Source organism: Trachemys scripta, chromosome 1 (assembly GCF_013100865.1).
Source record: "Trachemys scripta elegans isolate TJP31775 chromosome 1, CAS_Tse_1.0, whole genome shotgun sequence".
In the NCBI taxonomy this organism is placed as follows: domain Eukaryota; kingdom Metazoa; phylum Chordata; order Testudines; family Emydidae; genus Trachemys; species Trachemys scripta.
Window position 1 is genome coordinate 83,013,411 of NC_048298.1, and position 16,100 is coordinate 83,029,510.

The 16,100-nt window shown below is 38.0% G+C and overlaps 1 protein-coding gene across 1 annotated transcript in view; it reads left to right on the forward strand.

Annotated features, from left to right (window-relative positions):
* APAF1 (apoptotic peptidase activating factor 1) overlaps positions 1-16,100 on the forward strand; it is a 78,498-nt gene that overhangs the window by 33,980 nt on the left and 28,418 nt on the right. Inside the window, exons 15-19 of the mRNA XM_034777184.1 lie at positions 1,878-2,003; positions 2,946-3,077; positions 4,953-5,078; positions 9,846-10,007; positions 15,539-15,667. Coding sequence (XP_034633075.1) covers positions 1,878-2,003; positions 2,946-3,077; positions 4,953-5,078; positions 9,846-10,007; positions 15,539-15,667 — 675 coding nt within the window. The remainder of the gene's footprint in view (positions 1-1,877; positions 2,004-2,945; positions 3,078-4,952; positions 5,079-9,845; positions 10,008-15,538; positions 15,668-16,100) is intronic.

Genomic DNA, 16,100 nt, shown 5'->3' on the forward strand with positions numbered 1-16,100 from the left:
TGTAAAACTAATGAAGTTGTTTTCCCTCCACAACTGCTATTGGGAGGCTGTTCCAGAACCTGACTGCTCTTATGGTTAGAAACCCTCTTATTTTCCAGCCTTTCTGCATGGCCAGCATATACCCATATGTTCTTGTGCCAAAATTGTTCTCTAGCTTAAACTGGTATTTACCCCCCTAATGTATTTATAGAGAGCGATCATATCCCCTCTCAGCCAAGCTCTTCCAGTCTTCTATCATCCTTCTCTGCACCTGTTCCAGTTTAAATTAATCTTGAATTTGGGTGACAGTACACTCTTCTGGTCTCTGGATCTGGTCTGGTCACAGGCCTATTGTTTCTTCTGAGTGGAGTCCTACATCACATAGACCTGTCTCTTCTTGGTTTTGGTATGAATCTGTTTTATGTTCTCTCTCAGTTGTCTGTGCATCTTCTTTATTTTTCCTTAGGTTCCAGTCCCTGGCTATCTCATTCCTCTGTTCAGCATCTTTTGCCTGTTTCTTGTCCTTGTCCCCCAGTGTAGTGGAGGGAAAATATAGCTGTGTATAGAATGAAATAGCCTTTGAAAGGGAACTTGCCTAAATTTTGCTGATAATTATTCTATTCCTTGTTAAATAATTCTATTGAAAAGGTTTTTTTTAAAAATTGGAAATACACTACTATTCAGGTACCCTCCACCACAATCAATACCTAAAGATCTTGTCTGAAACCAAAATATGATGGTCCTTAGATTTGGGAAATCCAAATTTTCAGAATTTATTACAAATTCTGATTTCCTGGCACTTTAAACATAATATTCATGATTAGATTATTTTTTAAAATCTGTTTCATTACCATTCTTATTCCCTTTCAACTCAATAAGAAAGCGAAAACGTAGAAAAACCAAATATAAATTACCTTGGACCTGCTTCAGTTGGCATCTCAAGATTCACTTGAACAATTTTTTGTTGAGGCTCAATAGCTATGAGTAGGGAAGTTTAGTCTAGATTAAGCAAGGGTTCTGCATTATCATAAAAGTAAATATGAGAATGTTTGGCAAGATGATGGAAGTATATGGTTTCTTTTTCCCCCTACTTCTTCCCATTCTGAATCAGGGAAACTCAGGAATGAAAGATTTTGTTGTAGCGTCTTTCTCAATAAGACTTTGAAGTGTCTTCCCTTCTTCCTCAAAATCATTTGCTACTAGAAAAAGTCCTTAATATACCAAGTAATCTGATTCTCGTGATCTATAGACCTAGAATTCCTCATGTTAATGTAGACTCCAGGAAACAGTTATCTACATGGAGGATAAAAGGAAAAATATTAATATATATAAAATATTTTTGTCCTTGGGTTTTAAAATTAAAATATGAATACTACCACTTGACAACCAAGTGATTGTGTCCTTTATACATTCAAAATTTTGTACACTAAATAGTGAAGAACCTGAATAGAAAAACAGTTGTACCCAAAGATAAATTTATTTTCATATTTTTCTAATTTGTCTGTCACCACACACACAATCTTCCCATCAGTGTTTGTTTTTCATCTCAAGCCTAAATTGTAACCTCTGACAATATATTTAAGAATAATTATCACCCTCCCCCAGATTTCACTTTCAGCATTCTTATTGTTCCCGTGATCTCTGATCTGAGCTCCAGTTTTGTAAAGAATGGATATTTAAAATTCTGGGCACACATTCTATGAGATTATAAACATTTTCAAGGTAAAAAAAAAATTAGCATGAACTGTTTGGCAATTTTCCCTTTAATATTATAAGGAACTCTTGAAATAAGAAAATTGAGAACATATACTGCATGAGGCATAAAATTGCTATTTTGAAATTAGCTCAGAGTACTGTAGGCATAAGATTTCAGTGTTTGTTATCCTCTGCCTATGTAGGTGTTTAAAGCGAAAAGTGGAGAGAAGCTTTTGGAAATAAAGGCTCATGATGATGAAGTACTTTGTTGCGCTTTCTCTGCAGATGACAGATTTGTAGCAACTTGTTCAGTGGATAAAAAAGTTAAGGTAAGGCAATGGTGGTGAGCACTTTTCCTCTGAGTAGAACAAGTAGTTCTGTTTCTAAACTTGAATCAATTTAAATTGAGCCAATTTTAAGATCTTTTGTTTATGTATACTTTATGTGGAGAACAAGTATTATAGGTACGGTTTTTCAACTTGAAAATATTGTAAAAGACATGCTTTTATTTTAGATGTGCTTAATGTAAAGCGTAGTTTTGTGTAAAGCATAATTTACTATCATAGTCTCTTATAAGAGGATTCTGCAGTCTGGCTGGAGCATAATAATATCTGAGTGTGTGAGAACAGAATCATAACAACATGAGTGACATCAATATCATAATAGCTTCCTTCATGCTTGTTGCCAGTATTGTTTCACTTGCTTCTGTTTGTCTTGTTTGGTTTTATAGGCTGCTTCTGTATATTTCTTTAATATTGAAGTGGGATCATATATGAAACTCAAATCTTTTACTCAAGAATTTTTTCTAACATCACCTCAGTTTTTCAAATGTTTCAACAAGGTGCAGGCCTGTCCATTTTAGTAATACCCAAAGACTATTTTTGTGGTAAGAGTAAATTGATGTGAAAAGTTACTTCCAAGCATCTTCTTGTGATCACAGTTTTAGTAAAAGCTTATTGTCTGACCACTGTTATTTTTAAAAGCATCCTCTGTTTTCCTCTCTTAGCCACAAATTGTTATTACTTGGATATAACTATTTTTCATTTTAATTTCACATTTTCCTCATCTTCTTTCAGATATTACTGGGAGAAATACTGTTAAATAGTTACAAACTTATGAGAAAAGTGCATTTAATTTATATGAAATGTTCCAGCATAGTTGTGTAAAAAAAAAAAAATCCAACAAAAACACACCCTGTTGTTTTTAATAACTGTATAGAATATATTTCAAACAGGTTTTTTTGGTTGTTTGTTTAAATCAATTCTGTTTAGATCTGGAACTCAAGAACAGGTCAGCTTGTACAGGTATACGAAGAACATGGAGAACAGGTCAACTGCTGCCAGTTTAATAACACAAATGATCAACTTCTCTTAGCCACCTGCTCAAATGATACTTACATCAAAGTAAGTGGGAAATGCTGAGATTATTTTTATGCTTCTTACTATTAAAAATGAATTGTTGCAAGTGTACATGCACTTTATAAATACCATAAAACAAGTTCCTTGACTCAAAAAGCTGACTATGTGACTTATTAGATAAGACAAATATATGACACGACACATGACAACAACTCAGGTAAGGAAGAATATAGTGATAATTCATCAGGAGGTAGGTAGAATTCTTAGAAGTGGATTTTTACAGGGGCTAGCAAGGAAATGGAGTGGCACTTAGCTGAAGAGAACAAGGATGCTGCCTCAGCAGTAGGGGACAGTATGCTAAAAGGTATGAAGATGAGAGTTTGGGAAAAGATTGGGAATGGAGTAATGATAAGAGCAGAAAGTTTGGAGAAGGAAAGATTATGTATGATCTTCTAATTCAAAATCCTGATCCTTGCCTAGATATTAGAGGGAACAGAACGCTATTGAAGAGACTCAGGGGGGAAGAGGGTTATGCTGAAGTAGCAAGAGAAATAGATGTTTTTAGCAACTGCATTTTGGAATGATTGGGAGCAGTGGGTGGAAGAAGTAAATTGGAAAAATTCAGAAAGGAAAACTCTAGTAATTAAGGCAAAAATGACCAATGCATGGAAGATTATTTTAGCAATTGGGCTGGTGGATATTGAGTTGGATTATAAGTACAATAAAAAGAGGAACCAAATGACTTAAGAGACTGGAAATGAGAAGGAGATGGACGAATCAAATGGCATCTGGGTTGCAGAAAATAAGAATTGATAGTAAATTGTAGTTGTTGATGGAGATGAGAGGCAGATGACAAAGATTAGAAGAGATTTAGTTTTGGAGAGGCTGCACTTGGACATCCTAGAGGATGTGTCTGAGAGGACTCTTGAGAGTTGGGACAGGCTGCAGTGATAGATTTAGATATTTCCTCTATAAAAGTAGTAAAAACCATGGGAATAGATGAGGTGTTAGGATAGTGGACAAATTTTTCATGTGACTAGTGACTTTGTATGCCTCAATTTTTGAGACACCTTAAAGGGACCTGATTTTTCAAAAAGTGCTCAACACCTACCCACTCATTAAAAATTCAGGCCCCTTTAAGGTATCTCAAATTGGGCACCCAGAATCACCAAGTCACTTTTAAGAAGAGCTGCTAAAGGTAATGCTGAAAGGCCAGTTAGGATGAGAATCAAGAGAGATCATAGATTTAGAGAAATTAGGAGAGTGTGATCAAAAAGTTCAGAAGTTAGCAGACTAAGAAAAATTATAGTGTCTTTTTGATTTAGTTACCAGGTCATTAGTGACCTTGGTGTAAGGGTGGATTCAATGGAGTACATTAATAGGATGTAAGACTATTTGAGGGGATCGGAGAGAGTTTAAGAATTGTTAATAAACTGCTCCTGAACTTGGAAGACAAGAGGAAGATAAGATAAAAGGGAGGTAGTTTGAGAAGCATTGGGATCAAGGCAAACTTTCCATACCTTTCTCTCTCTCTCTCTCCCCCCCTCCCTCCCTCCCTCAAGGGCCTTGTCTTCATTAGGGGGAAAAAAGGCATGTTCTTAGTTTGAGTTAGTTAATTCAAGTGAATTAAAAACTTGAGGTAAATCCTAGTGAAGACAGGCAATTTTTAGTTTTCACATGAGTTGGTAGATCAAGGTAAGAAATTTGAAAATCTCAGCCTAAAAGTTCAGGTAACTTAATAAATGAGTATTGCCACTGGCTTCCCTGTGTTGCTGTGAATATGAAGAAAAATCTGAATTAAAGCTTTTCTTCGGTTTTTGAACGTGGATTCCTGGTTTTGGTAGGAAAGTTTTTGATGTTCTTAGCTTTAGATCATTTTTTGGTTAAATAGCAGTTGTGTTGTGTTTACCTTTTATGCAGCTTTGGGATTTGAACAAAAAGCATTGTCGAAATACAATGTTTGGTCACTTAAATTCTGTCAGCCACTGCAGATTTTCACCAGATGACAAATATGTGGCTAGTTGCTCAGCAGATGGAACATTAAAGGTATGCTTTGTAAATAACCAGTCTGTTTTTTTAATGGAAATTTATATTATTGGCTTATAACATACTTTGCATTTTAATACTGCCTTATATTCAAGAATCTTAAAGCCTTTTACAAATGGTAATGAATTAAGTCTAGTATTTTCACTGTGAGGTAGCTGAGTGGCATTCCTATTTTAAAGATGAGAAACCAAGGCTCAGAAGTTAAATGACTCATTAAATGAATAATTCTGTGTTATAGATGGAAATAGAACCCAGGGTGTCTCATTTTTAGTCCTTTATCTTCACCATCCTTCCTGTCATGTAACTTTTTTAATTGAGAGAATAATTTTTGGGATACATTTTTAAATCCTATGTGTATAATAGAAAATTTAGATTGATTAGGAAAGAGATCTGACATAAAAATATATCTTCAATATGATAGGAATGACTAACATTCACTGTATTCTTGAATTTAATGTAATTTTACACAAATGAGCTCAAGCAGAAGTTTGGGGGTTTTTTTTGGTTAGGATAGCTCTTTTCCCAATACTGTAATGTTTTCTTCTTTTAAAAAAGGAGGTATAGTTGCTAATTACAACCTAAAGCTTGTACCTTTTTAGAATCACTGTTCAAAGAAGCTTTTGTCTTGCCATAAGAGAAGCTAAATCAGGAATGTTAAAGAGCTGCTAATGCTGCTGTTAAAAACTGAAAGTTAAAAGTGGTTTAGTTTGTTTTTGGTGAATGGATCAATGAGATCTGGGGACAGAGCTTGAAAAATTTACCAGAATCCTTTTTAGCTGGTGGGTTTAAATATTGTCTAGAGACTGCTTGTCTGTATCCTCCTTAGCTGGGTCCAGGTACAATATCCTGGCCAGAAACCCAGAATTCTCCCTGATTGGAAGTAGTCCCACCATAAAACAGTCCCCATCTTTCATGTCTGCTTTGGCTTGTGGTTATTTGGTGCTCTTCCCAAACCTAGGCAGCTGGGAAGAAGTGAAAGCTTTGTCGCTTGCTTACTTCTTGCCCTTTTCTCCCAGCTGTTAGGGAAAAATTGTTATTGTTTCTTGTCTTTCTCCCACATCTTTCCTTTTTCTGTTCCACCACTGTGCCAGCTGAGAGGAGACTTAGCTTTTCTCTTGTCTCCAACCCTTGCTGCTGTGATTGGGGCAGGATCCCTTGATGCTTCTGTGCTACTTGTATGCTTCTGTGGGAACAAAGAACAATCACTTTGGATAGCTGCTCAGAGAAAATATACAAAGAAGCCAGCCAGGTGGGCATTGTTAATTCTGTAGCATGCTTCAGAGAAGCAGGACATTTAAAAGCAAAATACTCACAAAGAATGAGTGCCAGCAAACTATTCCAACATCAACTCATTCAGTGCAAGTTTACATACATAATTCTTTTTAGTATCTGATTTCGGTATACCAGTCCCCCTTGTGCTGAGCTTCTTACACAACGTAAAGTTAAACTTGCCTGCTGCAGACAGATCTAATTTGGGTGTCATATAGTCCATCTTGAGAGCAGTTTAATCATGGTCACACTTCAGAATAATAATTTCAGTACAATAAACTACCCTTGAAAAATGTGCTTAGTTTACTAGGACTCCATTTATATCCAGTATGTATTTTTTTGACATGGACAAATATTCATACTAAGAAATTTCAGTCTGTATTTTTGAATTTTTGCATTTACAATGAAGCACTTGGTATGTTGTGACATAAACTTTAGTTTCAATATATTTTCTTCTTTTAAGACTCCAGTGCTGGAGAACTATTTGTTTACCTTCATTTATCATTCATCTTTCTGGCCAGGGAAATTCAAATTCTACATCTTAACTTGTGAATATTCAGCCTGTGATTTCACTTCGCGAGAGCACATAGTAGAAGATGTGAAAGCCACATCTTTTACTGTATCAGAAAAATCAGTCTAATCTGCCTCTTTCTTTTAGTTTATACTGTGCAGCATTGTCTATTTGTGGAATTGTATGCTCAAAAGTGGAGGATCCCTTTTTGCCAGTGCTCTACTTCAGTATAGTCAAGGTCAAAGTCACCTATATGTGTACAATAACTCCTCACTTAACGTTGTAATTATGTTCCTGAAAAATGCAACTTTATGCGAAATGATGTTAAGCAAATGCAATTTCCCCATAAGAATTAATGTAAATGGGGGGGTTAGGTTCCAGGGAATTTTTTTTGCCAGACAAAAGACATTTATATACATATACAGTATAAGTTTTAAACAATTTTAAACAGTTTAATATTGTACACAGGAATGAATGATTGTGAAGCATGGTTGAGGTGGTAAGTAAGAGGGTGGAATATTTCCCAGGGAATGCCTTGCTGCTAAATAATGAACTAGCACTTGGCTGAGCCCTCAAGGGTTAATACTCTGTTGTTAATGTAGCCTCACACTCTACAAGGCAGCACGGACTGAGGCAGGAGGGAGGAAACACAATAGATGCAGGGCAGTAGCTGCAAACACTTCCCTGCAAAAACTGAACATGATGATGAGCCCACGCTATCCAGTTGGAGTGCACCACTCCCTCCTCCTGACAGCACATGCAGGGCTGCACAGGTGCTGACTTTCCAAAGTGGAGGGGTTGTGTGCATGAATGAGAGAGAGAGCAAGCAGGAAGCTCCCAGGAGCAGCTCCAAGGCAGAGGGCAGGGCAGGAGCAGCATGGCAGTGGGGAGCGGGACACCTGAACTGCTGCTGGGCAGCTGCCAAGCCACATACCTTACAGGGGAACTTAGGAGAGCTGATTGGGGAGGGGGGCTCCTGGCACCCCCTGGTTCTAATCCCCATGAGGAGGGGCTGCTCTTCCGGAGAATCAGTGGACACAGCAGGCAGCTGCCAAAGGATGTTATAAGGGAGCACTGTGCAACTTTAAAGAAGCTTATTCCCTAATAGAGCAGCAATGTAACAACGAAACAACGTTAAGTGAGGAGTTACTGTAACTACTCTGAGGTGGAGAATTATCTGTGTTTATTGTTCTACAGGTAAAGTTAATTTGAGTTCTTGCAAATAAAAATCTCACTTCCGTCACAGGACTTGGGTGACTACTACTGTTATGTTTCAGAGTGCTAGCCATGTTAGTCTGTATCAGCAAAAACGTCAAAAACAGACTCCAACTGGAAACTGGATGGTGTCCCATTTCAAAAACTAATTTCCCCATACTAATTTCCCCCTACTGTTACTCACACCGTCTTGTCAACTGTTTGAAATGGGCCATCCTCATTACCACTATAAAAATGATTTTTCCTCCCTTGGTATTCTACTATTAATTGAATTGTCTAATTAGCACTGACCCCTCCCCCCCCTTAGTAAGGCAACTCCCATCTTTTCGTGTACTGTATATATATACCTGCTACTGTATTTTCCACTGCATCTGATGAAGTGGGTTTCAGCCCATGAAAGCTTATGCCCAAATACATTTGTTAGTCTCTAAGGTGTCACAAGGACTCCTTGTTGTTTTTACTACTGTTATGTTATTACTTAAATTATGTTTAGAATTGTGTGTGCTTTATTTCTATTTTGGGGCTCATTGTTGATGATAAATATTCTCATTTAGACATAAAGGGAAATCTAGGTAAATAATTTTTGTAAAAAAGAAAAAAGTTGCTCCCAAAGTTTGGCTGTGATGTTTATTAAACTACCATTCACTAATAGTTTCTGCTAGTGAGCATCTCGACAAAAGTTGGACAAATGTCTGGTAAAGGAGGGAGTTTGATAGTACATCTGGTTGGTAGAATTTTAGGATAAGGTAGAGGGTTACCATAGGCAATTGTATTTTCTTGGTTTCAAAAAGTCAGTAGTAGCTGGCCTGTAGTTTTACTGTGGCCTCAGTGCTTCCCACTGAAGGGATTGTGTAGATAGTTTTAAAAAATAGATTGATAGGAAAAATGTGTATCCGTTTGCACATTTTATATGTAAGTGTAATATTTGAATATGGAAGTTTTGATGGAAAAATTGCAACTAAGTCCCCGTGGAATGTGTAAAATATGTTTATGTAGACGTTCAGTACAAAGTTTTTCAATTTCCAAACTGGAAATTTCTTCAAAACATTTTAATTTAATACAAAATAGTCTTGTATATAATGACATATATATTAAAATTATGCCTACAGGAAAGTATGTTGTGCTGTTTTTACTTTGTCGTGTGCACATGAAAAACTACAATAAATGTAATCCATAAAAAAAAACATTCTTTCTGTTAGGGATTATAAAATAATCTTGCATTTTAAACCCAGAAATGTTAGGTTTTTATCTGAAATATGTTTATAAGAACTTTGAGGGAAAACTGCTTTGTGCAATTTTAGTATTTAATAGCTAAACATAACCTATAACTAAATGCATTTCATAAGCAACAAAGATTAAAGTGTATTACATTATGTTTCCCCCATCTCTTTTTGGGGGTGGAGGGCAGGTGAGGTAGGGCATATAAGATCTTTTAATCTTTCCTTAAAAGTCAACATTTCAGACCTGCAATAATTTTGTTGCTCTTTTCTGAACTTCCCCCAATTTTACAACACCTTTATGGTACAGAAATGCCCAGAACTGAATATGCATTCAAGTGCAATCTCAACACAATAGTGTAGAGGGGCTATCTTCTTTTCCCTCTGACCTGTTTGCATACATGAATGTACAGTAACATTCCAGTTGATCTTGAAAATTAAAATATTGTATGTTCTTTTTAATAACCAAATCAGTATTGTAATCAGTTAATGCTAATTTCTGTCATTTACACTAATTGATTTTTAAGGCTGATTTTAATATATTTGTTTTTGAAGCTTTGGGAAGTGTGTTCAGCAAATGAACTGAAAACTATTGATATAAAAGACTTCTTCAGAAATGCAGATGAACACCAAGATGATGTGGAAGTGTTAGTGAAGTGTTGCACCTGGTCAGCAAATTGTGCTACAATAATGGTGGCAGCCAAAAATCGGCTTTTAGTAAGTACTTCATAATATTCAAACTCTTATTTCTTCCTGTGTTCTGTTTTGTTTTACCTTAGTCAAATTAAAAAAAAATACTTTGTTGCCAAAATATGTGTGGGTTTTTTTGGGTACAAATTGTTAGTGGAGGATAGCAGGAACATTTTATAGTATAAGGAGAAAAAAATGTTTGAATTATGCTCGTTCCTACAGTGCAACTGTCCTGGAGATCAAGATTCACTAGTTCTGATATATGGTGGGGAGTAGAGAGGTATGAGGAGCTATGACCAGTTTCTTATTCATATTCTGAGGTAGCACTTAACAAAGTGGGGTCTGAAAAACTAGCTAGGAGCAGACAGTGCAGATGATGTATAAATTAAGATCTGTACACCTTATAGCAATATATAGCAAGAGTTCAGGGATTTTCCTAAAGGAGGGGCCAACTTACAGAGTTTGGGAAATGCTGTTCTAAGGATTGGTGGTAAGAACTACCCTAATGGCTGGAAGACTTGGAATGAAATATAGTGTACTAGGGAGGGGAAGCAATTCTGACTTCTGATTTTTCAAATTTATAAAACAGCTTATTCAGAAATTGTATGGAGCTTTATAAATTAACCTGAAAGTTAAAACTGCTTGGTGAAAATTGTGTTCTTGGTTAAGACAGTAATCCTCACTAAAGCCATTGGTATTGTTCAGATATAATCTATGGCAGTATATGGCCAACAGTATTTCGCTAATATCAAACAAAAGATTCTTTTGGTTTGAGAAAAGTGGAATAATATGTTTAGACTGCAGGTTGCTGTGTTCTTTAAGATTCTGAACCACGTTTTCATAAGTGCTGAGCATTTGCAGCTCCTGTTAACGTGTGCTCAGAACCTCTAGAAATCCGGTTCCGTATCTACAAAGTGTGAAGTATTGCAAACCTCAAAAGTTTAAAAAAATCAGACCCGATCCAAAATAGTGAATTAAAAAAATTAAACCATGTGTTTTTTGTCTGCTTTCTGATTTTTGATCTCTTGCCCATCTCCAGTGTGTGTGTAAAAAGTATTGCCAACTTTCAAAAACTTGTAGTGAGTAAGGCAGTTTTGGCCCCTGCTGCAGGAGTTCTCATGTGAGGACATAACCAAGATCAAGCCCTCATTGTGTCTGTACAATGCATGGCACGTGGTAAGAGAATTCCCTACTATGAAGATCTTAATCTAGTCTCAGAACATAGTGGTGATTTTGACAGTAGAGCTGGAACTGGGACTTGCAAACTCATCTAATGTAGGGTCTACTGAACTTCCATTATATGGGAACAATTTTTAATCCCTGCTGAGGTGAGGAGGATTCAGACTGGTAATCTAAAAGTGAAAAGTGCTGTACCTCATTAGCAGTGCCCTAAGGCCTTTGAGAACAAGGCTTGCTTTCTGAAAAGATAGTTATTAAATCAAATTCTATCCTTTCTGGAGTTCACAAATTCAGGGTCCTCCCCTCTTTGAAGAAACAGGCAAAATCTCGCACGCATTGCACTGCATGTCAAAATGCTGTCTGCCACATCCTGTTCTTACAAATTCCAAGGCCAGAAGGGAACATTTGATTATTTAGTCCAGTGGTAGGCAACCTATGACACACGTGCCAATTTTCAGTGACATTCACACTGCCCGGATCCTGACCACCGGTCCGGTGGGCTCTGCATTTTAATTTAATTTTAAATGAAGCTGCTTAAACATTTTAAAAACCTTATTTACTTTACATACAACAAGAGTTTAGTTATATATTATAGACTTATAGAAAGAGACCTTCTAAAAACATTCAAATGTATTACTGGCACACGAAACCTTAAATTAGAGTGAATAAATGAAGACTCGGCACATCACTTCTGAAAGGTTGCCGACCCCCGATCTAGTCTGACCTGAATAACACAGGTCATAGATCAGAGGGGTAGCCATGTAAGTCTGGATCTGTAAAAAGCAACAGAGAGTCCTGTGGCACCTTTAAGACTAACAGATGTATAGGAGCATAAGCTTTCATGGGTGAATGCCCACTTCGTTAGATGCATCCGACGAAGTGGGCATTCACCCACAAAAGCTTATGCTCCTATACATCTGTTAGTCTTAAAGGTGCCACAGGACACTCTGTTACAGGTCATAGAACTTCTCCAAAATATTTCTCAGAACATATATTTTAGAAAAATATTCAATCTTGATTTAAAAATGGTCAGTGATGCGAATCTACTGTGCCCCTTGGTAAATTGTTCCAATGGTTAATTACTATAACTATTTAAAATGCATGCTTTATTTCTAGTCAGAATTTGTCTAGCTTCAGCTTCCAGCCATTGAATCATGTTATATCTTTCCTTGCTAAATTAAAGAGTCCATTTTAAATATTTGTTCCCTATGTAGATACTTATAGACTATAATCAAGTCACCCTTTAACCTTCTCTTTGTTAAACTCAGAGTTCAATCACTGTGAGGCATGTTTTCTAATCCTTTAATCATTCTTGTGACTCTTCTATGAACCCTCTCCAATTTATCAACATCTGTCTTAGAAGGACAGCTTCCATTAATCAAAATACCAACACTAAAACTACAGCACTAAGACAAATACTAACACAGAATCCAAATTCCTTTTTAAATACAATATTTTGCAATATAAATTATGCCAACAATTACTGCAGGGACTTTATATTAACTTGCATACTTACACAGACACACAGACACACACACACCCCGCACTGATATCAGCAGGGTTTGAACTCATAATTTTCAGATTCGTTGCAGAGACCTCTTCCACTTTAGCCATAGGAATAACTGGTGAGAGAGAAAGCATGCTGATATGTGTACAAGCCCACAAAGAGGGCGCAACACACTGCCAGAGGGTTACATAATATTTGTGCAACACAGAGGAGCGCTGGGCATCAGGGTTCTTGATTTTTCTTTCTAGCTCTGAAGCAGATTGTGTTCTAGGGTTACAGACACCATAGCCAACATCCTTGCTTAGGTCATTTGTAGGGACTGAATCCAGGACTTCTGGATGAGTATCTTCTATTTGAGCTCTGGGGACTGTGGAGAGACACCAGCATAGTTTTTAGAGAGCCCTGGAGGCCTGAGTTACAGGAGCCTCCCTGGACATTTGAAAAGCTGCCCCTCCTTTTGAGCCTTCTGTGGTAGCTGCAGTGGAGGGGAAGCAAAGCAGCTAATTGGATGTAAAACTAGTTTGAAAGTCATGGTGACAACAGCAGGAGGAGGAAAGCCATAACCCTGCACAAGCTTGCTCCTCCTTCATGGCCCCTTTGAATAATCTGTGGAGGAGCATCAGCAGGCCAGGTCCTCTTTGTGCACAGAGGGAGTTACAGATGGATGAAAGTGGCCAGCAGGCCGTAGGTGTGACACCCTGCGACTAGTGGGCATAGAGACACATGGGTAACATTGTAAATGTGTTCCATGAAGGAACAAGCATAACTGTGTTTGTGAACTACTAAATTATGGTAGCCTGCTTAAAGGCATTTGAGGGAAGCTAGACAAGATGTCAAATCATTGTGGATTGAGTCAGGAGATGATTCAAAGTCTAATTTTGCCATTATGTGATAATTAGTATTGTAAACTCAGTTTTTTTCAGGCTCCTACAATTGGGTTATTAAAATAGCTCAGGATTAAAAATTGGCATAGGATTAGCCTTCTGTTTATTAGAGTTTTGATAAAGCATTCAGCCTTTGAGTTCTGGTATGCAGAAATAAGATACTTTCAGGATTAGTTGTACAACTCAAAAATGTCTTTAATTTTATTTAATAAACATTATATAATGGACTACTTACCAGATTTAATTTAATAATAATTGGTGATTTGAAAAAAATGAAACGACTGAGGAAAAGTTAGTTTTACAGCATGTTGACTATAGTTGATGGAGCTAGTACTAATGCAAAGTTGTTTCCTTTAAGAATTGGCTGCATCATACAAATATTTAAAAGAAAAATATTCATTTACACAGTGTTCTAAGAGTAACTGTAAAGCCATTGTAGCATGTTTTGAGGTCAAAAATACTATATATTTTTAATATTCTGTACTCCTGGAGGAATTCTGTGCAACTGCACATGTGCAGAATTCATGTCCTTCGCAGTTTTTTTTGCTTCTCTGCAGAAAAATGACTTTCTGATGGGGAAGCTCCAAGAGCGGTCATGCGCCTGTCCCCAGCAGTGTGGGCAGCCGGCGGAGAGGTAAACCACTGCAGGGGTTAGGGATGCCCTGGCTGGTGGCTCCTAATCTGCACCTGGCTCAGCTGCTAGTCTCTACAAAACTGGAGGCGGATGGGAGTTGCTCTTCCCCTGCAAGGAGCTGCTGGGACTGGGGCAGACCCACCCCCAGAATCCTCCCTCGGCTGCAGGAAGCTCTGCTGCCCCTCCACCCCTCACTTCCTGCCCCATTGCTCCTCAGCCATGGGGGGAGGGATCAGTGTACAGGGAGTTGCTCCCCTGTCTGCCGCTCCCCTGTCTGCCCAACTTCCGTGTTCTGGATGCCTCCATACTTAGACTCCACTGCTGAGCCTCCACACCTGAACCCCCATCCCGCCGAGGCTTACCACTGCATCCGGAGCCCCTATGCACCCAGATCTCCCTAATCCCCCCCCCCCACACCTCCTCCTGAGTCCCATCCTGCACCCATACCACCCTGATGAGTCCTCCGCACCCAGACCCATTGAATCCAAAGTAGCTGCACCCAGACACCCACCCTACCAAGCCCCAATCTCCCAGCATCTGGACACCCCCCCCCCGCTAAACCCTTCCATGCCCCCCTCCCCGCTGAGTGCCAGCCACCATCAGCTGACCCCCCACCCCCCAGAGTCCCATTGATTGCCCCTGCACCGAAACCCTCCAATGAGCCCATACATCCAGATCTCCCCCCACTGAGCTGCCTGCACCTAGATTGCCCTGCATAGAACCCTCTCACCCCACACCTGGATCCCCCCACACTAAGCCCTTCCTTACTTGGATCCTGCCGGGCTGAGCCTGCCTGCTCACACCTGTTGCACCTGGCACAGAGGGGCAGGGCCCTGGGATGTTTCTGGGGCAGGCCCGGCCCTTGTGCTGTGTCAGGGTCAAGTGCAGCCTCACCGAGTCTGTGTCCTGGGGGAAGGAGGGGGGCTTCAGGGTGATCTCCCACTCTGTGCAGCCAGTGGCCTGTGCTCTTCACTGCCATGCTGGAGCCTCCGCGTTTATTTATTGACAAATACAATTTGCAGAATTTTAAAATATTGTGCACATAATTTTTTTTTTTTGGTACCGAATTCCTTCAGGAGTAATTATTTTGTATTAAAGTGTGTATTTAAATATGCTTTAATTAAATATTTGGATGATATAAGGTCTCTGAAAAAGGAGTAGGTCTGTTAATTTAAGGAACCACATTCTTCCCAGTTGGTGAATACATGTTGTTGAGTGCTTTAAACTACTACTAATGATCATAGTTAATTACTTGGCAGCAGTAAAGTACATATAAATCTTATAGTTTTTATTGAACAGCTAAGTAATAGTCATGATAATACAATATATTTATTAGAATTGTATATGTTTGCAGCTTCTTGATGTTATAACCAGTGACTTGATAGCAGAAGTCCTTATAAGTCACCATAGTACAATCCAGTACTGTGACTTTTGTCCTGGCAATCAGTTGGTAACAGTTGCTTTATCACATTATTCTGTTGAGGTAAGTGACTATCCTTGTTAACATAATTTAAATAGTACTCCTGGGATACTATAATGGATTTAGACACCCCATTTTCTCCATAGTTTTGGAGAGCTAGAACTTTTCAATAACTGCACGTGTGTGTGCGCGCGCGCGCAAAATGTACTTAGTTACTTTACTATTCTTAGCACACAATGTAATATTTGAAATTCATTTTTCTATTTTATTTTACTCATTTTATTAGATGTATAATTTTGAATGGTGAAATATTGTTTTTGAACTATACATACTTTTCATTTCGAACATAGTTTATTTTTATATTTTCACAAGTTGCAAAATGAACATTTTATTTAACTATACATGTTAAAAGAAAAATAAATCAGTAAAACTCAGTCTTCAAGATATAATATGGTATAAAAGACTCTTGTACAATATACCAGTACACTACAGGGCT